The 24,031-nt window shown below is 46.6% G+C and overlaps 1 protein-coding gene across 1 annotated transcript in view; it reads left to right on the forward strand.

The window, feature by feature from the left end:
• The window catches only part of CRACR2B (calcium release activated channel regulator 2B), a 62,886-nt gene that overhangs the window by 25,236 nt on the left and 13,619 nt on the right, over positions 1-24,031 (forward strand). Inside the window, exons 5-9 of the mRNA XM_065404241.1 lie at positions 3,840-3,986; positions 4,714-4,804; positions 5,872-5,964; positions 15,875-16,062; positions 17,500-17,571. Of these exons, the coding sequence (XP_065260313.1) occupies positions 3,840-3,986; positions 4,714-4,804; positions 5,872-5,964; positions 15,875-16,062; positions 17,500-17,571 (591 nt within the window). The remainder of the gene's footprint in view (positions 1-3,839; positions 3,987-4,713; positions 4,805-5,871; positions 5,965-15,874; positions 16,063-17,499; positions 17,572-24,031) is intronic.

Below are 24,031 nucleotides of genomic sequence, written 5' to 3' on the forward strand. Positions count from 1 at the left end.
GAACCTGGGTAATTCAGAGTGATGCATACGTCATTAGCCATCCCCTCAGATGGAGCATTCACCCCAGGGGAGATCATTCTTTTAAATAAATGGCTACTCATTCCTCAGCCGGTAAGATTTTTTTCCCTCCTCGTTTTCAGGATTCTCTTTTAAATATGAATAGGAGAGGGTTGGGCTGGGTCCTAGGCCAGGCTGCTGCTCCAAAGAGCAGGGCACAGTGGACATACATGCACAGCTCAAATGTGACTCGTATGATTGGATACATCACGAACCATGATAGGTAGAAAAAGCTGCCATACATCAGTCAAAAGCTGGAGTGTCCAACTTTCCAGTGATGTAGATCATCAGTCTCTACCCTCGTTGGTTCATCTGAGATGTTCCTTGAAATGGTCACTGATCCACCAGCCCAGGCAAAAGTTTATTTGGCCCAGAGAAATAGTTTTTAAATTAAACATTTGCCCTAAACCCCACCAGAACTGACCACCTTGCCTAAAAAATATAACTTCTTCACTAGACTAAGGTGGAATGGTCTTTGGTTACCGTCCAAAGGAATTTAGATGTACCATGCAGCAAGCATCCCCATGGACAACCTTGCCTGATTTAAGAGAAGAGGTTATAAACAGGCAACGTTCCAAAAAGATAGTAAATGCCATAAAATGCTGCAGTGAATAAAATGATACCGGCTTCATTCCTATCTTATTTCTTTTGAAATCTGACAGCTTCTTTAAGACTAGACTTGTATATCTGTCTAAGCACCACTTAATCACTTGCAACAGGGTAAATGTGTCCCCAGTACGTGAAATTGATAATATCGTTGCTCCTTCTTCTGAGATCAGCGTTGCCCCTCTGCCTGGCAGTAGCAGAATTCCAAGGCCTTGCTGGGTGTTTTCCAGTGAAGGGGAAATCGGTGAGGTAGAGTCTGGGTATACCCAAACTGTCACTTGTTTTATTTATGCACATATATCAATTCAGAAAGAGAGATGATCAAACAGCATGCAGGGAAATCCCTTCTTTTAAGACTCTCTGCCAACACCAATGACCAGTTCCCAGGGAGCAACTCTGACTCAAGAACTGACTCCAGTGAGAGACCAAGGCAGAGAGCAAACTCTCTTGCTGCTCACAAAGTTTCCTCTTTGGAGCCTTGCATAACAAAACTAACCACGTCACAAGCATTTCTTTTAAGACTAAAAACTTGCTCACACACTAAGAAAAAGAACTGGGAAACTGATCTGAAACAGCACCACCTGCTCACTTTTACCATAATGATATTACCATCCCAGTTAAACAGAGCCATTCACCTCTGTCCCCCAAGAAATATCCCAGTAAAAGAGTTGTCCCAGTTAAATGGAATATTTTGCACGGTATTGTCCACTAGATGGAGTCTGTTCAGCAGAAACATATAGTGAAATTAATGTTAAGATTGAATTTGTGTCAGTCAAACTTTCATTTTAAAAAGATGAATTCAAAGCTGAGCTAGTTGAGAACTGTGGGGAAAAGGGGAAATCACAAAGTGTTGATATTTTTGTTTCAGAGAGTTTAAAATGGACATTTTTTGTTTACTAAAATCTGGGGTTTGGGTCAATTAAAAATATTGATAATCATATTTCAGGTCATGAAAAATGAAAAAAGTCAATGACAACATTTATGCAAAAAAACTGTTGGAAAAAAAAGACCATTTTTTGAGGAGAAAAACCTTTGAAAAATGTTGATCAGCTCAAATATAAAAGCTTTCGGGGGCGGGGGGGGGTAGCTTTTCGGGGAGGGATAGCTCAGTGGTTTGAGCATTGGCCTGCTAAACCCAGGGTTGTGAGTTCAATCCCTGAGGGGGCCACTTTGAACAGGGGGTTGGACTAGATGATCTCCCTTAATTTCCTGGTTTTTGTCATGAGACCTGGGTTCAATTCCCAGTTCTACCACTGCTTTGCTGGGTGACTTTTGGCAAGTTTCTTCCCTCCCCATGCCTCAGTTTCTCCATCTGTAAAATGGGGAGAATGATACTGATCTGCTTTATGAAGTGCTTTTGGGGCAACTGATGAAAAGTGCTATAGAAGAGCTAGGTCTTATTATTTTAAAGTGAGAGTGCTAAGACTTAGTCTACGTTTTTTGGTCTGTCTTTGGGTACGTCTTCACTACCCGCCGTATCGGCGGGTAGCAATCTATTTATCCGGGATCGATATATCGCATCTCGTTAAGACACGATATATTGATCCCCGAACGCGCTCACCGTCGACTCCGGAACTCCACCAGAGCAAGCGGCGGTAGCGCAGTCGACGGGGGAGCCGCGGCCATCGATCCCGCGCCGTGTGGACCCCAGATAATTTGATCCAAGATACTTCAGCTGAAGTTGCGTATCTTGGATCGATTCCCCCCCCCCTAGTGTAGACCAGCCCTTATTATTTGTACTGCATTAGTGCATCAGGCTTGGACCAGGACCCCATTGTGCCTAGGCACTGTACAAGCGCAGACCAAAAGGACAGTCCCTGCCCCAAAAGACATTTTCTCCAGAAATAGGGCACAGAAGTAATTTCTGCCCCTCCCTACCTCTCACCCTATTGGTGAGCAGCATTTCATAGAATCATAGAATATCAGAGTTGGAAGGGACCTCAGGAGGTCATCTAGTCCAACCCCCTGCTCAAAGCAGGACCAATCCCCAACTAAATCATCCCAGCCAGGGCTTTGTCAAGCCTGACCTTAAAAACCTCTAAGGAAGGAGATTCCACCACCTCCCTAGGTAACCCATTCCAGTGCTTCACCACCTGCCTAATGAAAAAGTTTTTCCTAATTTCCAACCTAAACCTCCCCCACTGCAATTTGAGACCATTACTTGAGACCATTTTAAGATGCCTGTTTCATTTTGAGAAGGGCTGTGAGTTTAGGAGGGATTATCCCATTCCCACAGGGCTCTGGAGCCCTCTTCCATCTTTTCCCCGTCACGCACAAAGAAACAGTAAGTTAAGATGCCTGGTTCTAACGGTGAAAAATAATAATAAATCCTAGCTGTTATATTGTGCTTTTCATCAGTAGATCTCAAAGCGCTTTACAAAGGAAGTCAGCATCATTATTCCCCTTTTACAGATAAAGGATACTGAAGTACAGAGGGTTGAAGAGACTTCCCCAAGGTCACCTAGGAGAGTGGCAGAGGCAGGAATAGAACCAGGTCTTCTGAGTCCCAATCCAGTGCTCTCTCTGCGAGTCCACACTGCTCTAAAGAGACACCACAGATTGAATTCTTGGGTCATTTTGAGAGGGGGTGTTTCATCTCAGGTTTTTGTTAAAAGTAGCATAAAGGGACTGGAAGGCATGACTCCTACATCTGACACTAGCATGGCATGGGACTTTGTTCAAGGTACTTCACCTCCCCGTGCCTCAGTTTCCCCACCTGTAAAACAATGGGGTAATGCTGATCTACTTCACAGTAGCTGTGTGATAATTAATATTTGTAAAGTAGCTCTAAAATTATTGCCTTATAATAATTGCTGCTTTTTATTAGGTTGAACCCAATTTTATTATTTATTTATTGTTTATTTTAAACCTCATGATTTTGGGGGGGGCCTTACTCATGATTTTCTTTCCCAATGCTTGGCATTGGCAATGCTGAGTTAGCTTTATAGGGTGGTTTTGGGATGACTTACCTCATTCTGGCCACCCACTACTTCATAGTCTTTATTCCCAGTTATGGTCCACCTCCCCCCCTTCAGTATTACGGGCCCATCCAATGCAACCTCTGAGGTCAATGGAGGGCAGCCCTTCTCTTCTTGAACATGTGTAAGTTAGAAGGAATACCAATCCTGTGATAACATGGAAACTCCCTGGCTCTCCTTCTCTTATCTTTGCTCCAGTCAGAGTGAGGTTCAGGAGCTCTGGACTAGTCTTCGGAAAGAACGGCCAGATCTCTTGGCCAACTTTGAGGAGTTCCTGTTCCATGTTTCATCGTACATCAGGGAGGTGCATTATGAGAAGGAATCCATGGAGCAGGCACTGAAGAGGTAAGAAGGCCTCCATGGCAGCTAGGAATCAGCTGGTACTCATTTAGATGCAACCTGACCCGTTGCCTTATTCCAAAACACAAGGAGAAATGGGAGGAGGCTAGGATTAAGGAGGAAAAGACTTCTGTGCTACATATAATGCTGCATTGACTCTCTTAGCCCATTCCCTCCAGATTTGGCATTAACGTCTAGCCAGAGTCCTAGCTCCAACTTACATGGTTTTCTCCTTGCAGAGAGGAAGGATGGTCTAGTGATTAGGGCACCAGTGTAGGACTTGGGAGACCTCTGTCACTGAATTCCTGTGTGACCTTGGGCAAGTCATGTGCCTCAGTTCCCCATCTGTAATATGGGGATAATCATACTGACCTACCTCACAGGAATGGTGTGGGGATAAATACTTTATAGATGGTGAGATACTCAGATACTATGCTGATGGAAGCCATATTAAGTACCTAAGATGGATGACTCTAATAAATAAAACTGTGTGCAAATAAATATGCTCCCATGGATCTCCAGTGGCCATGGAATCCCTTATCAGTGCATGTGAGCCCAGGTGCTTGGGAATGGGGCAATACCCATAAGCTATTAGTGTGGATTCTAAATTAAATCTGTATCCTCCTATTTGAGAGAGAAGATTTCCCACTCCCTCTCCTTCTTTATTTCTCCTTGTTTTCCTTTCACATTCATTCTCAGTCTCCCTCCATCACACACTCTTTCTCCTTGATAGGAAGGAGACAGACCATGACAGAGAAGTCAGGTGTCTTTATGAAGAAATGGAGCAACAGATCAAAGCAGAAAAGGAACGACTGCTCTGCCAGGTAAATCCTCCCTACATGTGCTCAGTTGGGCATGCATTTTGATTCTTAAATGAGGCAAATATTTGGTTTCCTCTACATTTGCAAGGGAGATGACCCTATTGCCTCTGCTCCCCATGTGACTTCTTTTGAAATCTTCAGTAGCTTTGTTCTTGTACTGGTGCAAGGGTCTATGTTAGCTGGAGGAGATTTGGCCAGGACACCCCCTGTTGCAGTGCTCATGGTGCATCTCCACACAGAGCCTCGGTTAATATGCTCTGGCACTGACGACAGCTACAGCCTAATCTGGGCTTCATTTTTTATCTCTGCCTTGTTGGGAGGTTGTGGTCTCTGCTCTCAAGGGGCCTGAAGAACATCCTCTTGTTTTCAATGCAGAAGATGTTAATTGTGGAGTGTCCTTTTCCCATCTGTGATATTAGTCAGCTTGAGAGTGGCTATTGAGATTTCATTTGATCAGGGGGAATTTAGCATCCAGGAAGACTATAAAGACAACCAGAAGCATCTTCTAGAAGAACTGCTGTGTGTCTTCTGCCCTGCCCTGCCCTGCCCTGCCCTGCTCTGCTCTTCTATGAGCAACTCCCCTGCAATGAGGCTGTTGGAAGAATGGGACGGGTGTTCCTTGTAAATCTTCTTCAGTGCGAGGCAAAAAATAGTTCAATCCTTGAAGGGGCCATTTAGGGATCTGGGGCAAAAATCTGTCTGGGGATTGGTCCTGCTTTGAGCAGGGGGTTGGACTAGATGACCTCCTGAGGTCCCTTCCAACCCTGATATTCTATGATTCTATTCTATGATTCTAAATAAATAGAGTTGGGAAATGGGTGGGCCAAGGGACCGGCAACGAGCTTGGATGTTCCCCAGGGAGACTCAACCACCATGTGGGAAACTGGCTTCAATACAAGGCTTACTGGAGAGCCCTAGAACTTTCCTGTCTCTGAAGCAGGAGGGGGTGTGGTGGGTCATTTAGCAGCAGGATCCTGGGCAGCAATGATATTCTGTTCCCTGGTATTGGGAAATGTCATTCCAGGGATCTGTGGACAGTATCAAAATCTGTGGGTCTTTCCTCTGTGCAGGAATCACTGAGGCACGACAGGAGCAACCTGCTGCAGAAGGAACTGCGCAGCAAGGAGCAGGAGCTTGAGAAAATCCTCTACCGGCAGAAAAAGGTAACCTGGCCCAGAGCCTTCCTGAAGAAACAGGCACCCTACAGTGTCTTCCTTTAATTCCTTTTTAACTGCCCTTGGCAACCCTGAAAGCTACCCCACCCCCACCCCCCCGCTCCTGAAGTCGTGCTCAGAGTGGGCGATAATTGGCTGCATTGCACCAGTCAGTCCAGTTCCTTCCTACTGCTCCAGCAGGGCTCTGCCCTGAGCATTCTTGCTGGTTACCACAGTTCATTTAAAAATGCTACTATATTCATTTCCCATCCGTTCTGGAATCTTTTCTTCTTTCTGCAGGATAATGTACAATAAAGCGTGTGTGTGTGTGTGTCCTTCCACAATTCTGACCAGCAAAGCTGTGCTGTAGAATCAATTCATGCATGAGCACACCAGCAGCAATTCCCCTTAACCTCTGTGGTTTGCGTTTTCTATCTCCTTCAGAATAACTCGTGGAGTAAAACGCTGCAGCTGGATTTTAAAAGCGTTTGGATAATTTTATGCTACTTCAGTTGTATGTGCTGAAATTGGGGTGCTCCTGTCTCGTTCTTCACGGCGGGGTAATCAATAAGCGGACCATGGGCCGAATCCAGACTGCAAGATACTTTGAATGGACCCCGAAATCTTTTAATTTGCTCATTATTATCATTATTGTTGTTTTTTTATTAGTACACCTCTACCTCAATATAACGCTGTCCTCGGGAGCCAAAAAATCTTACCGCGTTATAGGTGAAACTGCGTTATATCGAACTTGCTTTGATCCACCAGAGTGCGCAGCCCCGCCCCCCCGGAGCACTGCTTTACCGCGTTATATCGGGTCGCATTATATCGGGATAGAGGTGTATTATTTTCTCTGGAGTCTGGACCTTGACTATATCTTGACCAAGAAATTTATACCTTGACAAAAAATAGACTTCCCCTGCTTCACAGTATTGGTTGATCGCCCACAGGGCCAAGAAGGAATCTTCTCACCTGTTCATGTACCTTCACAAGTGACCATGTGCATTATGGTGGCCTTTGCTTTCCTCTGAAGCATGAGTATAGGAGGTGTTGTGATCATGTCAGCAGTGTCCTAGATTGAGAGTTGGGATGCCTGAGTTCTATACCCAGCTCTGGTGCTGATATATGTGACCATGGGTAATTGACTTAATCTCTCTATAACTCACATACTTGCCTTCCTTTGTAAAGTGCTTTGAGAGCTATGGATTTAAAGCTCTCTGTGAAAGCTTATACCAGACTAGATGGACCATCAAAGCAATCTAATATGGTAAATCCCATACTGAGATGCATGCAAATCTCCTGTGTTGCTTCAGACTATATGTATTCCATTCTGTCATGATGTAGCTTTCCTAAACAGGAGCATGGGCTTAACCCCAAGCATATCTACTAGCCTATCAGAGGACCCAGTGGTACTGGGCCAGCATTCCTACATTCTTCTCTCATAGGCTTCTGGTGTTTGACTTCAGCCACCAAAAATAGGGGATCCCACTTTAATTTAGCCCAACCTCCCACTCACAAGAGGTACTAGTGCTCTGTGACCTACAGGCACCAAATGCTGGCCTGACTCCAACACTGCTATAATCCTAGTTTTAGCCAGCTGGTCCCCTTTCTGTCAAGATAAGGAAGGGCAACTGTGTTTACTCTTCCTCGTTATTGTACGTACGGCTACGTCATCTTAAAAGAGCGTAGTGAAGAAATAAGTGCTCTGGGTCATGTAACGCTATGCTGCTTAGGTAATCGTCGTGTCAATATTTGCATAAGGTGTGCTCAGCTCTTTATACGATGAATGATATCGTTCTGTATGTAAACTGGATGAGAGGGTCTTGCTTTGATCTAATGTCCTGTGACAAGGACTTTCTAAAGTGGTTTCATGAGTAGTAGCCATGATCTTCAGAGCCTATTAGACCTGTGCCCTTCCCCTCTCTGCCCCCCCCGTGCACACACAGTGGGTATGTGTATCAGGGTGGGGATGGAGAATAGAGTCCCAGGGCCAGATCCTCAGCTGGTGTAAATTGGCATAACTCTACTGACTTCAGTGGAGTTGGGCCAACTTATGTCCTCTGAGGATCTGGCCCCAAATCTCGCACTGCTTCAAGGGCCATGCTCTTACTGAATGACCTTGGCTGGCAACAGCATTATGATAAAGCACTGTGCATCTTACGTTAGGCATCTATTACAGTTCCTAATGCTGAGGTAAAAATACAGGGGAGCCTCACTCGCTTCCACGTGATAAATGAGATGGTAAGCAAAACGTGCAAAGCGTTTTGAAAAAGGGGCAAACAGTGAGATGGCAAAATTTGCAAACGATATAAAACTACTGAACGTAGTTAAGTCCAAAGGAGACTGCGAAGAGTTACAAAGGAATCTCACAAAACTGGGTGACTGGGGAACAAAATGGCAGAATAAATTCAGTATTGATAAATGCAAAGTAATGCACATTGGAAAATGTCCCAACTATACATATAAAATGATGGGGTCTAACTTAGTTGTTACCACTCAAGAAAGATCTTGGAGTCATTGTGGATAGTTCTCTGAAAACATCCACTCAATGTGCAGCAGCTGTCAATAAAGCTAACAGAATGTTCAGAACCATTAAGAAAGAGATAGATAATAAGACAGAAAATATCATAATGCCACTATCCATAGTACACCCCGCACCTTGAATACTGCGTGCAGTTCTGATCACCCCGCCTCAAAAAGTATATATTAGAATTGGAAAAGGTACAGAGAAGGGTAACAAAAATGATTAGGGGTATGGAACAGCTTCCATATGAGGAGAAATTAAAAAGACTGGGACTTTTCAGCTTGAAAAAGAGATGACTAAGGGGGGATATGCTAGAGGTCAATAAAATCATGACTGGTGTGGAGAAAGCGAATAAGGAAGTGTTATTTACGCCTTCACATTAGACAAGAACCAGGGGTCCCCCAATGAAATTAATAAGCAGCAGGTTTAAAACAAATAAAAGGAAGTACTTCTTCACACAACACATAGTCAATCTGTGGAACTCATTACCAGGAGATGTTGTGAAGGCCAAAACTATAACTGGTTTCAAAAAAGAACTAGATACGTTCATGGAGGATAAGTCCATCAATGGCTATTAGCCAAGATGGTCAGGGATGCGACCCATTCTCTGGGTGTCCCTAGCCTCTGATTGCTAGAAGCTGGGAGAGACCGACAGGAGATGACTCACTCAATGATTGCCTGTTCTGTTCATTCCCTCTGAAGCACCTGATATTGGCCACTGTTGGAAGACAGGATACTGGGCTAGCTGGACCATTGGTCTGACCCAGTATAGCCATTATTAGGTTATTTCCAGAACCGGGATAGATATTGTCTATGAACAAAAGTGAGAGATACTTCTCTGGTTGCTCTTTTAAGCTCACCCATCTAGGGGTTTCATAGATTCATAGATTCTAGGACTGGAAGGGACCTCGAGAGGTCATCAAGTCCAGTCCCCTCCCCTCATGGCAGGACCCAATACTGTCTAGACCATCCCTGATAGACATTTATCTAACCTACTCTTAAATATCTCCAGAGATGGAGATTCCACAACCTCCCTAACATAACATAAGAACATAAGAAAGGCCGTACTGGGTCAGACCAAAGGTCCATCTAGCCCAGTATCTGTCTACCGACAGTGGCCAATGCCAGGTGCCCCAGAGGGAGTGAACCTAACAGGCAATGATCAAGTGATCTCTCTCCTGCCATCCATCTCCATCCTCTGACGAACAGAGGCTAGGGACACCATTCTTACCCATCCTGGCTAATAGCCATTTATGGACTTAGCCACCATGAATTTATCCAGTCCCCTTTTAAACATTGTTATAGTCCTAGCCTTCACAACCTCCTCAGGTAAGGAGTTCCACAAGTTGACTGTGCGCTGCGTGAAGAAGAACTTCCTTTTATTTGTTTTAAACCTGCTTCCTATTAATTTCATTTGGTGACCCCTAGTTCTTGTATTATGGGAATAAGTAAATAACTTTTCCTTATCCACTTTCTCAACATCACTCATGATTTTATATACCTCTATCATGTCCCCCCTTAGTCTTCTCTTTTCCAAACTGAAGAGTCCTAGCCTCTTTAATCTTTCCTCATATGGGACCCTCTCTAAACCCTTAATCATTTTAGTTGCTCTTTTCTGAACCTTTTCTAGTGCTAGAATATCTTTTTTGAGGTGAGGAGACCACATCTGTACACAGTATTCGAGATGTGGGCGTACCATGGATTTATATAAGGGCAATAATATATTCTCAGTCTTATTCTCTATCCCCTTTTTAATGATTCCTAACATCCTGTTTGCTTTTTTGACCGCCTCTGCACACTGCATGGACATCTTTAGAGAACTATCCACGATGACGCCAAGATCTTTTTCCTGACTCGTTGTAGCTAAATTAGCCCCCATCATGTTGTATGTATAGTTGGGGTTATTTTTTCCAATGTGCATTACTTTACATTTATCCACATTAAATTTCATTTGCCATTTTGCTGCCCAATCACTTAGTTTTGTGAGATCTTTTTGAAGTTCTTCACTATCTGCTTTGGTCTTAACTATCTTGAGTAGTTTAGTATCATCTGCAAACTTTGCCACCTCACTGTTTACCCCTTTCTCCAGATCATTTATGAATAAATTGAATAGGATTGGTCCTAGGACTGACCCTTGGGGAACACCACTAGTTACCCCTCTCCATTCTGAGAATTTACCATTAATTCCTACCCTTTGTTCCCTGTCCTTTAACCAGTTCTCAATCCATGAAAGGATCTTCCCTTTTATCCCATGACAGCTTAATTTACGTAAGAGCCTTTGGTGAGGGACCTTGTCAAAGGCTTTCTGGAAATCTAAGTACACTATGTCCACCGGATCCCCCTTGTCCACATGTTTGTTGACCCCTTCAAAGAACTCTAATAGATTAGTAAGACACGATTTCCCTTTACAGAAACTATGTTGACTATTGCTCAAGAGTTTATGTTTTTCTATGTGTCTGAAAATTTTGTTCTTTACTATTGTTTCAACTAATTTGCCCGGTACCGACGTTAGACTTACCGGTCTGTAATTGCCGGGATCACCCCTAGAGCCCTTTTTAAATATTGGCGTTACATTAGCTAACTTCCAGTCATTGGGTACCGAAGCCGATTTAAAGGACAGGTTACAAACCTTAGTTAATAGTTCCGCAACTTCACATTTGAGTTCTTTGAGAACTCTTGGATGAATGCCATCTGGTCCCGGTGACTTGTTAATGTTGAGTTTATCAATTAATTCCAAAACCTCCTCTAGTGATACTTCAATCTGCGACAGTTCCTCAGATTTGTCACCTACAAAAGCCAGCTCAGGTTTGGGAATCTCCCTAACATCCTCAGCCGTGAAGACTGAAGCAAAGAATCCATTTAGTTTCTCCGCAATGACTTTATCCCTAGGCAATTTAGTCCAGTGTTTAACCACCCTGACAGTTAGGAACTTTTTCCTAATGTCCAACCTAAACCTCCCTTGCAGCAGTTTAAGCCCATTGCTTCTTGTTCTATCCTTAGAGGCTAAGGTGAACAAGTTTTCTCCCTTCTCCTTATGACACCCTTTTAGATACCTGAAAACTGCTATCATGTCCCCTCTGTCCTCTCTTTTCCAAACTAAACAAACCCAAATCTTTCAGCCTTCCTTCATAGGTCATGTTCTCAAGACCTTCAATCATTCTTGTTGCTCTTCTCTGGACCCTCTCCAATTTCTCCACATCTTTCTTGAAATGCGGTGCCCAGAACTGGACACAATACTCCAGTTGAGGCCTAACCAGTGCAGAGTAGAGCGGAAGAATGACTTCTCGTGTCTTGTTCACAACACACCTGTTAATACATCCCAGAATCATGTTTGCTTTTTTTGCAACAGCATCACACTGTTGACTCATATTTAGCTTGTGGTCCACTATAACCCCTAGATCCCTTTCTGCCGTACTCCTTCCTAGACAGTCTCTTCCCATTCTGTATGTGTGAAACTGATTTTTCCTCCCTATGTGGAGCACTTTGCATTTGTCTTTGTTAAACTTCATCCTGTTTACCTCAGACCATTTCTCCAATTTGTCCAGATCATTTTGAGGGTGTGTGTGTGTTTAAAGCTCTGTAGATATTTTTCTGACTAGGAACTGCCCATGGATGCTAGCCCATATCAGCAGATAACCATGATGCAGGTCATACACTGTAGCACACTGTAAACAGTGCAGTCAGTGTCCAGAGGATGGTTCTAAAGTCCAAGTGTACTATCTGATGGCACCAAAGTCCAAGTTAGGGAGGGAAGAGGCATCTTCAAGTGAGTGGAGGGAGGGTATCAAATCAAACCGATAACAAGACCTTGCCTGATATCCCCTCACTATTGGGCATGAGGGGTCTTCTACCTCTTTCCTTGGTGGGGATAAAGGCCCCTTAACCCAGGGGATAGGGCTAACAAAAAGAATAAACGTATTGTGCCAGAGACACTTATGATCTGGTGACTACCAAGATTGCAGGAGTGGATAGACCATCCCCAAATCCTCTTGGGGAGAATGCATTTGCAGTTCTGGTCCATGGACTCTGAAGCTAAAACTAACAGAGAAGTGGACGTAGAATATCTGTCTGATCTGCTTCATCTCCCACCATTGAAATAACCAGGGGAGCAAAATCCTTCCTATGCTCGGGGAAAATAGTGGCCCTTACTGGCACAATGAGACCGAATGATAACACTCCCACTCTCAAAGAGTGAAATCACCAGTCTGTAATTGACAGACTTCATTTCCTTTCCACACGGTCCATCTCCTCTTCCTTAGTGAACTGTAGGTTAACTCCTCTGCTAAATGTCTGGGTCTCGCATGGGGGAACGTGTTCAGGATGCCCTGTGTATCCTACATGGAAAACTCAGGCTTTTTTAAGGTGGGTGGTTTCATACCTTGGCACAGATAAATGCAATTACCTTGAATGGAGGCAGGGCCGGCTCCAGCATTTCTGCCGCCCCAAGCAAAAAAAAAAAAGCCGCGATCGCGATCGGCGGCTGCAATTGGGAAAAAAAAAAAAAAGCCAGGATCGGCGGCGGCAGTTCAGCGGCAGGTCCTTCGCTCCTAGAGGGAGTGAGGGACCTGCCGCCCCCGAATTGCCGCAGGTGCCGCCCCTCTCCCTTGGCCGCCCCAAGCACCTGCTTGTTAAGCTGGTGCCTGGAGCCGGCCCTGAATGGAGGTTGCTAATGTATGGATCACCACGACTAAACCCACAGCCAGGGGGGGAAGGTGGGGGCAGCACAGTCTAGTGACAAAACAAGGTGAGGTTCTATGTTTGAGTCTCGAGCTCTATGGGTTGACAAGGACGTAGCGATGTGATCCAAAACCCACTGAAGTCAATGGGAAGACTCCTACTGTCTGCAATAGACTTTAGGTCAGGCCCTAGGAGCATGGCGGCAGCACTCTTGCAACGCAGGGAAAAGGCGAGGAAGCACCTTGTGACACGCTATGAGGATGGCCTGTCTCGCTGATGCTTGAGGTGACAGAGATGCAGGCTGAGTAGCGCAGCTGCATATAAGCTGATTGCCCTGTTCCCCTCGCCCCGATTTTCATTTATGCAGCAGTGATGGCCCTAATCTTGCCTTACACAGCAAAACCCTGATGTTCAATGGCTGCCTCTCCTAAAGCAGCTCCCAGTTTTGCTCTCCTCCCTCTGCTTGAGAGCTCCCTCATTGCAAATTACCTGCCTGGCGCCTGCTGACTGGATCCAGGGATAACTCATGCCAGTCAGAGGTGGTCAGGTCAGGGCCAGCCATGCTGGATGGCAGAGCTGCTGCTCTGGGAGGGGACTCCCTAGTGGTCATATTGAAGTGGCAATATTTTTTTATATATCTATAAATATATATAATATAATATTGCCATAAGTATTCCTGGCTCAGTGTAGCAGACAAACTGCCTCAAACCAAGAGCACATCCCTGCCCTGAGAGAATTGCTGTCTTAAAGTACAAGCTGGTTGGATTCAGTTTAGACACACAGTGCCATGCAGTCATCGCAGCTGGTATTAAGGCTCACACTTTTTTGGATGAAAAATAGGGTTTTCAGCTAAGTAAAAATTTGTAGTGAAAGTGTCTCTGTTCTTCCATCAACACATTTCAATGCTTTTGTGGAAAACGGAAATCTTTTCTGTTTTCAACCCAACATATTTTTGGTTTTGGTTTTGTTTGTTTTAAAAAAAAATCAAAATTTTACACAGGGGGAAGAAGGACCCAACTTGCGACCTGCTCTATCTGGAATTCTTTGTGGAAGAGCTAGGTTTTCAGAAATGGCTTGTAGGAGATGGGAGGGGCTTAGCTGGAAATCCATGGACTAGGCAAATCTGCAGCAAGCAAAATATCAGAGACATTTCGCTCATTGTGTGTCTTCTGGGTTTTCCTTTGTGTAGATTCCACAACCAGACCAGCTAATGAGTCTGCTTTAGATACGTACAAACTAATTCTTGTTCAGGGCTATGGTAGGGTCCCAGCTAGCCACATGGCTTGAACAGCACCAAGCAGCTCTATCTAATTGAGAATCAACAGGCATGGAGGAATGCTGGCCATCTGTTAGATAGGGCGGTTTGGAGAGATGGGGTTCAAGTAACTGGGATTCACTGGGTCTGCTCCGGATCCTTAGCAAGCTAAAACATTTAATCTTTGAGGCTGTCTGTAAGGCTTCCTCAGATAAGGGGCTCCGTATGTGGCCTTCCAAGAAATCCAGGATGAATGGCCCCTGCTCAAACATACCCCTAGCAATCCAGTGTTTGCACGCACCACCTGTCTCCATATGGCCTGGTAGAGCAGGTGCAGCATACCATGATGTAGAGGAGAGCCAGGCTTCACCAGTATAGCTGGATGTTTACATTCCATGGGAGTCTTCTGTCGAGAGATGGCCATGCATGAGATCCTGCCTTATCTCTCTCTATCTTGCTTTCAGATAAGGGTCTGACTTAAGCTTGCAGCAAGAAGGCAGTTCAGAGTACACATCCCCTCCTAGAGGGGCCCTAGCAAGGTTGGCATGTGCATGAGATCAGATCTCACCTTGTCCTTAACTCGACCTCGTGCCTAGGTAATGTAGCGCACATCTACTTGTCTCCACGGGGTTAAACTTGGCTCAGCAGGGCGCTTGCCTCTGACATTCTGGTGCATGAAGGCCTGTCAGGGAAAGCCCCTGCCAAAGTGCTGTAAACCTTCTCATTCCAGTTTGTAAGCGGGCAGCTGCAAGATGAGATTTAAGGGGTATTTTGAGTGAGCTCCAGGCATCCCGACTTCCAGTTCTAATCATTTCACTCATTGCCTCTGCCAAGCAAACACCTAACCTGAAACTCACAAACCTCAATGAACGTCTGAGACCACTGCCTATCATGCTGACCAATGTTGTCTCTTCGTTTCCTTGTGCTCCCCATGTGTCTGCCTGTATCCATCTGTTGTTTCTTGTTGTATACTTACATAGTAAGCTCTTGGGGGGGGGGGGGGGTGGCTCTTTTTGTTCTGTTTGTATAGCACCTGTCAGCCTGGGTTCCTGGGCCAGGACTCAGCTGCAAGGTACTACTGTAATACAACCAGTAAATAATAATGTCCTATTCTTGGTGTGAGGTGAGCAGAGTTACTGCTGCTTCTCCAGCCTTCTCTTCCCCTTTTTCCTTTGATATTGCCGTTCCACAGTGGGGTGCGATTGTGCACACATTTGTGTGCTGTGACTTATCGGTTCAGGGGGGTCAGCACAGGATAGCAGGCTGTGAAATACCCAGCTTGTGGCTTTACGTCACACTGAGTGTAATGCTGACAGCCTATCCACGTCCTTCTGGGCAGCTTACCTGGAGCAGCTCCTCGATAGCACGTTGTGTATCTGCTTTTTTGGCCCATTGTACGGCTGTGGCTTCCTGAATCTGGCAGGTGGCTCTTACTATTCTTTGCCTTTTTTCCTCTTTCCCAGCTGGAACATCAAATACAGTCTCTGAACTCTGAGCAGCTGGAGACTCGGGTGCAGAACAAGCGGCTCCAGCTTCTGAATGAAAACCTCCTGGAGCAGCTGGAGAGAAGCAAGTGGGAGCTGGAGGTGGCCAAGGGGCATCTGGAGCGTCTCCAGAAGGAGGCTCAGTGTGAACAGGAACAGAAAGACAGGTATGGCTGGATAGCGGTTACAGAATGTGCAGTGGAAGCTGGTAGCTGCTTGTGCAGCATGACTTACCTGGTACCCAGTAAGAGGAGCTGTCTACTGGTTAAGGAACAGCACTTGGAAGCTGGAGACCTGGGTTCTATTACTGGCTCTGTCATGAGCTCAATATCTGATCCTGGGGAAGACAAGTAATCAACTCCCTGTGGTGGTTTTCTCATTGATAAAACATGACTAATACTAATAGTCCCCTGCTAGGGGAGTTGTGAGGCTAAATTAATGTGTTAATAGATGCTTGGCTGGAAAGCACTGTATAAGGGCAAAGAATTTTTATTTAAAGCAGTAGGGGAGTTTCTTTCATGTGCTCTCCAGTTTATTGTAGCCTCAGCTAGAGAGGTTACAATAATTGTATCGCAGCCACTGTGGGGTGCATCTTTTCAGCCTTTACCTAATAATAAGTCTTAGTTCTTACATAGCAGCTTTTCATCTCATGATGCATTAACAAACAGAGGCATGTATCCAGGAGCAGCGCCAGGGTTTTTGCCGCCCTAGGCAGCAGCGCTCCTCATCTGAACATTCGGCGGCGGGGGGTCCTTCCGCTCCGCGTCTTCGGGGCACTTCAGCGGCGGGTCCCGAGTGAAGGACCCGCCTCCGAATTTCCGCCAAGGACGGCAAAATGCCACCCCACCAAATCCTGCCACCCTAGGCGACCGCCTAGGGTCACCTAGTGGAAGCGGCAGCCCTGCATGTATCATTATCAGTCATGACCCATGGGTCTCAAACCTGGGCCCACAAGGTTCTCTGGGAGCAGCCACACTCCAACCGGCAGCAGCTTATGTGGGACCTACAAAGCCTGGCCCCAGTGTGGCCCACTGGTCCTACGTAAGCCAGCAGCAGGAACCTCGCTGAACAACTGGGCTCCATCCTGCTCTGGACTGCATGCCTTGTGCTTCCAGCTCCATTTCCTGGCATCTCCATCCAGTTTGACTCTTAGCATCTGACTTGTGGTTCCTGAGCCTCTAGCTTGTCTCCTGCTTCTGACCTCCCAGTATCCTGACCCAGCCAACTCTTAATTCCTATATTGTGACTGCAAACTCTGGGTCTAATTACTAAGTTGGGCTGCCCACAACCTAGCTATGACATTATCCCTATTTTACAAGTGGGGTAACTGAGGTGCTGAGAAGGAAAGTGATTTGCCCAAGGACACACAGTAGGCTTGTGGCAAAGCTCGGAGTAGAACTCAGGTCTGCTGGCTCCAAAGCCAATGCGCTATCCACTGAACTATCTTTGAAGCTGGCAAGCTTGTACCTTTAGCAACATCACTTGTGTGTGCATGAGAGACAGTGCAATTGTGGGGGCAGGCAGATTTTCCATCCTTTCTAGTCTTTCACTTAACCTTGTTTCTTTTTCTTTTTCTTGTTTTCTTTTCCCCTCCCTTTACACAGGGATGTGTTCAGAGTCTCTAAGAACATGCAGAAAGAGAAACAAAGCCTTCTTCGACAGCTGGAGCTCCTCAGGTAAGGGGGGTGTTGAGAGACTGCTACTTCCCTAGACAGGAGACTAGAGAAGAGGTGGAAAGGTCAGCGGTGTTATCCACCCCACAGACAGAAATAGGTTCAAAACTCCAGCAGTGCTCAAGCTTGCTTGTTTGCTCTGGGAGAGCTCCTTGGCATCCAGAATTAGTGACTCTTTGGGGTGGGAGTTGGGAATCCTCCAACCAATAGCCAGAGGGATTTGAACTGGTTCATTAGCTCTGGTCCTCTTCTGGCTAGCTTGTTTCCAGATGTGCTAACGCTGCTGAAGCACCATATGGATTCTTTGTCTCTCCAGGAAGCTGTAATAATATTTAATGTATTTCGGTGGCATCCACAGATTCACTGAGGGGCCAGTATGATCATCTAGCTTGACCTCCTGCATAACCCAGGCCATAGGTTCTCACCCAGCGATTCATCCAGGGGAGGAGATTATACTATGGAGTCCCATCGTTATCTGGACTGAGACCCCCACCCAACCCATCTGGCAGGAAGGGCGTCCTTATTTCCCTAATTAGCTCTCCAGTGTTGGGGTCTGCCCTGCTCCCAAGGAGCGCTTGGTAACCACTCTGCTTGTCTCTCTCTCACCTTCCTTTGGAGCAGAGAGATGAACAAGAAGCTTCGGGATGACAGAGATGCCTTTGAAGCCAAGAAGCTGGTTAGTCTAAAAAAGAAAATCCTAATCCCCAGCCACCGCCCTTTCATCTGCTGCTGTTATTGTCACCACTCGGGGGCCCTGCACTTCCACGGGGGACACTGATCCAAGCACCCGAGGCCTGGTGTGGCACCTTAGACTTCCACGCACTTCTCCCATTCTGGAGAGCACCGTGCGGATTACATTCAGGCCGGTGGGAAGGGGCTGCTGGAGTCCACTGCCCTCTGGCCATGGTGAAGGGGGAGCCCAAGTGTGGGGACCAGGGGCGTTTGTGTTTGAGCCAGGGAATTCAAGGCCTGGAGGGCACTGGTGCTGAATCCCACGCCGGAGGTCAGGCTGTGTTAACCTGAATGGTGATGAGGGGGTAGAGTCCAGAGAGATTGTCTGCCTGCTGGCACCCATCTCTGCAGCCTCCAGGCCCCATTTGAGGTTATAGCAAGTAGTATTGCCTAGCCCCTCCATCCTTTGTGCCAGCCACTGCCAGCCTGGTCCCAGCCCCATCCCTGTCAAATGTGCTGCACAGACATGCAACAGCAAGCCCACAAGGAGGGGGATGGGGCTCAGACCCCGTAAAGGATGGGGAACAGCACCATTGGGTTCACTGTTGGCCTCATCTGCATCACCTTCACCCACAGTCTGATCGTCTTGAAGATGCAGCCTTGGGTGGGGGGGTGAGCAGAGCTATTGGCACCATATGATGTGTGGAGCAGGCGAGCTCACCGGCATCCCAGCATTTATTTAAAGGCTGGATGGCCTCCCAGACTAGCAAGAGCATGTGGTGTAGGTGGATGTCCTTGTGAGCCCTTCATTCATCCTGCAGCAAAGCTCCTTTCCCCTCCCCTTCACTCACACTTAGATCCATCCTTGCAACCAGGGGTCATCTTCCCCCAGTCCTGCCACCGTGTTCCATTGGTGAAGACGTGGAGGGGACAGCCTTCCAGCAATGTCAATGAGCGTGCAAGGAGGCAAAGCAGAGGGCTGGGGTAAGGAGGATCCAACATGTCCAAGCCAGGCTGGCACTTGGGTAGGGGCCAGGAAAACCAGCAAGACCAGCATGATGACGTGTGAATGAAAGCGTGGTGGGATCAGTTTTCAGGGGTCCCGTCTCCGCTTTGGCTGCGAGCTGCTTCTCCTGGAAGAAAGGCTGGAGTAAAATCCAAAGAAGGAAGGGCTTGTTTCAGAACAACGTAATTGCATTGACTATTTCCTTTAGGGCTCAGAGGGCGGGATTTGTTTCTGAATCCTGCATGGGGATTTGCTGAAGCTGCTAATCGCGTGCGTGAGTGTCATGGTGCCAATTGGTCGTGGGCAGCTAGCCACGATCTAGGCCATAGCTGGAATCCACCATATCAGAGCACACAGTTCCAGGCAGCGTTCCAGCTCTGCCTGTGTCCTGGGTGAAAAGTGTTAGCTAAGCCATCTGGAGGAGGTACCAGCTCACCTCTTCCGGAGTAACCAGAGTCCCTGCTGCACCAAGAGATGGTATGCAGTCATTCAGGATATCCAATCCACCTGCTGGCTTTATTGTAGGGATCATGTGCCATTGGCATGTTAGCCTACTGCCCTCTCCTGGAAAAATAACCCAATAAAACCAGATCACTTTATTGCAGAGTCCAATGCAAACAGGGGGGAAAATGGTGCTTTTATCTTTTTCACTATATTCTGCTTCAATGCCAGGCCTTTCCATCACAACTACCCAGGCTTCTGAGCTGGGATGATAACCACCCTCTTGGCATCCTAGCGTTTCTTCTTAATGATCTGTTGTGTCAAGGAAACTTTCCCTGCCCCCCGGCTCCTTTTCCCTTGATTTCAAACTGGGGTAGTTGTACTGGTGCAAGGCACTTGTGACACCAGTGCAGCTTGTTTGCACTGGTTCAGTGACATTGGTGCAAATATATGAATAATCTCCCAGTGTGGACAAGGCTTTAGTATCCCTTCCCCGTGCCTAGAGAGGTTCAGCTCAGTTTTCAGCCTCTTGTGATATTACCATTCTGGTCCTCCACCAATATGAAGGAAGTCAGGGCCTGGTATTTCTGATGTTAAATAAAATGGGGGAAAGGCCCCCCTTTGAGGCAATCTATATAGCCTAAAGGGCAGAAACAGAATCTGTTTGTTTTGTTTTGTTTTGTTTTAGAGCCATTCAGAGGAATACTACAGACACACCTCCACTCTAAGATATTTCTGCCCCAGAACTGTGGGGATACTCTCTCTTAGCTGGGTTTTTTAAATGTATTTTAATTGACGGGGGTGATGGCAATAGGAAAAAAGTTAGCAACTGATTCAAGAAACAGCCACGGACGCCTTTAAAGAGGTCAGAAAATGCTTCTGTACCGAACATAGCGCGCCTGAGGCACAGACTGTATTGGAGAATGGAATCTGTCCCAGAGCCCCTGCCTGGGCGTTGCATTGAAGCCTCAGCCACACCCAAAACGACAGGTCAGGAGAAAACCCTGATCGGTTTCTTGCCATATTTCTTTATTTTAGGCATTTTGGGGCCAGATCCTCATCGGGTGTAAATCATCAGAGTTCAAATGAAGTCAGTGAGGCTTATATCAGACCCATTTTTCTAGCCCTGTATGTGAAATGTTACTGTATAGACTTAGCAACCAAAACCTCAGTTACCCATAGGCTTAGATTCACCATAGATTGCTGTTAAAATCTGCTCCAGAAGAAAAGCCAGGTCAGCATTCAGGCAAGACCAGGCCACTTCAGCTGTTACAACAATAGCTGGGTCTCTTATTTTGAACCATTCAAACATTTAGCTATTGTTTGTGTGTGTATGAGTGTGCATACATCTATATGTAATATAGATGACACAATGTGTATTTAAAATCATGAGCCAGGTGCTGTGGTATGGCTGATGCACAGGGTCCAGTTCAGGGGTATGCGCATAAAGATGGCATAAAGCTCACCTGGCATGCCCTGCTCCTGCTGTAGCTCTGTCCAGGGCTGATCCCCTTGTGCTGCATTAGAGCAACCTGAGGGCTGCTCTGACTTGTGCCAGCTGTAACAGACCCATGAGGCTGAAATGCAGCCTAAGAACAGCGTGGCACACAGGTGCTGCCTTTACCCTTCCCCCTCCTATGCTGGTAGCAGGGAGGGGGAATGGTGTAAGAACCCTGACATCAGCTGTGTACCACCAGCCAATCAACTTCATGCTGCTTTAAGAGCAGATCATACTGGTGGTATGGTGCAAAGAAAATCTGTCCCTCAAGAGAGAATTGGTAACCTGGGCAGGTTATAATAGGAACTGCATTCAAAGTCAGAACCTGTATTCCAGACACAGGGCGTTCTTTCCACAGTGACCCCCTAGCTGAGGGTGGGTGGGGGGACTTCAGACTTCCCAGCCTAGTGTTTCTATTAATATTTGACCAGTGGAAACAGCTTGCTGCTTTTAAACCCAGGGATTCTGGTGGTCAACCAATCCACATCTCATTTCAATATGAAGTAATTCAAGGCCTGTGAGGCTGTCAGGGACATTGATTGGCCACAGCTCCCTTACAGGGACTCTGCCTACTGGATGGTGATGCAAGTTCTAGCCATCAGCAGTAGCAATAGGGCCTTTTCTGTGATTTTGGCACGTGTGTTTAAACACCGCCCCTCGTGGAGAGGGAATGTATCTGTTTTTTAAATAAGCAAAAATAATTTAAAAATTTAGCTCTTTGTAAATCTTAGGAAGGATAATGTTATTTCTGTGAAATGAAGGTGCAAGGAACAAGCACATGGGCTAAAGTGAGGGATATGGGACTATATGTGCCTAATTACAACAAGAAGCCTGATTCTCTGCTCTCTTTTAGGAAGGATTTTATCCCTCGTTCTTCCTAAACAGGGCCGGCTCCAGGGATTTGGCCGCCCCAAGCAGCCAAAAAAAAAAAAAAAAAGCCACGATCGCGATCGCGATCTGCGGCGGCAATTCGGCGGGAGGTCCTTCGCTCCGAGCAGGAGTGAGGGACCGTACGCCGAATTGCCGCCGAATAGCTGGACGTGCCGCCCCTCCCCGAAGTGGCCGCCCCAAGCACCTGCTTGCCAAGCTGGTGCCTGGAGCCGGCCCTGTTCCTAAAAGCTTCTAACGTTGCCATGGACATGTTTGTGCAATCCAGGCTAACATGGTGTGGCTTTGCATCGCCCTCTAGTGGCTCGACCACACACACAGGTTTATGAGCAAACAGCTGATCCTTCAGCAGACGCAGTACAGACTTGTGCTTTTAGATCCGGAAGTCCCGGGTTTGATCCCCAGCCATGTTGTTATATTTGTGTGGTGTGTGTTAGCAAAGGTGCTGCCCTATTCACCACTAGTAAGGCACTGGGACCTAGACTGCCAGGACATGCCAGCGGTGGAATGTGAATGAGAAGTAGAGGACATGCCTTCCCTCCCCCCCATAGTAAGTCTATGTTTTCTGTTGTCTTCATGGAATCCTGGGCATTGTGTATTGTACAGTTGTGATGTCATGTTTGTGTCTGTATCATCTATGTGAAGAGCCAAAGTTACACGAAGCCAACAAGCCAATAAAAGCCTGACGAACCAATGAAAAAAAAATTCCAGCAACTGTCTCTCTTTTTTCAGAAATAGGTATTTATTTAGTAGGTAATGTTTACTCTGTGGGTAGGGCTGACTGGTAACAGATTACCCAGGAGTCACCTGAGCTCCAAAGGTGACTGACTGGGCTCTGCGGGATTGCCCGAGGCTCATTTGACACATGGGATGGCTACAGGGTTCCAAGCGTTGAGAGACTGCACTCAAATTTCAACTGCTATTCCCAGTCAGACCCCTGCATGTTTTCTCCTCCCGCTGTGGCTGAGTGTCTCCTGTGCTTTGCTTCACTCTGGGAGGAACACTTGCACCACATTCTAATATGCGCTTCATGAAATGGGTTACCAAGGGTGCTTTGAGACCTTACGGTGCGGGATACATGGTCTGTGGCTGTCTGAGAATCAGGGACCTCCTGATATAAACTAGCCCCTGACAGAGCTCCTTTTTTTATAACCAGATACCATCAGCCCTAGGGCATGACATGGTGTATATTTAAATCCCTTTCCTTTGCCATGCTCTGGAAATAGAAACAGAAGCTCTTTTTGCTGGTTTCCATTGAGGGTGGGATCTGGCCCCAAATGTTTATTTTCTGTGGTAATATTTTTTCAACTCGCAGTTCAGCTTAGCCCTGTAGGCAAGGGAGGCCATCGACTCCAGAGGACTATTTTAAAATACCACTGGTATAGAGTTCTTGTCCCCTGAGAAGCTACTGTCCACATTTGATTATATTTTTTAAAAATTGCCTTGGGATGAGATTTGGGGGGAAGGGTTGTTTCAGCGTGGGGTGGGGTGGGGGTTTCTTAATTGGGGGGGAGGGCCAGTAAACATCCCAGCTTAGGCTGTGTGCATGTGAAGCACAACCCCTGGGAGCACTTAGCATGAGCCATGAGCCATTTGCAGGGGTTCTCTAGGCCAAGAATTGCTGTTCCTGTGGATGTAGGGTAGGTTATAAACCCACTTCCACATCCTTGCCCCTCCCCCTCCCTCAAAATCTTGTGTTTGTTCCTGTAGGCCTCCAAAATGATGTATAATCTGGAAAAGAGACCTCACCCCTCCCCTAAGCCAGCAAATGGAGCACACTGTCTCATCTGTGCCTTGTCTCTTTTGTTGTGGCTGGGGGTGGATGAGGGCCAGCTGGGTGAAGAGAGGCAGACTGCTCCAGTGGTGAGCATGCTAGCCTGGGTTCAATTTCTCTGCTCTGCCATAGACCCCCAGCCTGACCTCGGGCAAGTCACTGAGGCTCTCTTTGTGGGAACGTC

The sequence above is a fragment of the Emys orbicularis genome, chromosome 4, assembly GCF_028017835.1.
Source record: "Emys orbicularis isolate rEmyOrb1 chromosome 4, rEmyOrb1.hap1, whole genome shotgun sequence".
NCBI classification, from domain to species: Eukaryota; Metazoa; Chordata; order Testudines; family Emydidae; genus Emys; species Emys orbicularis.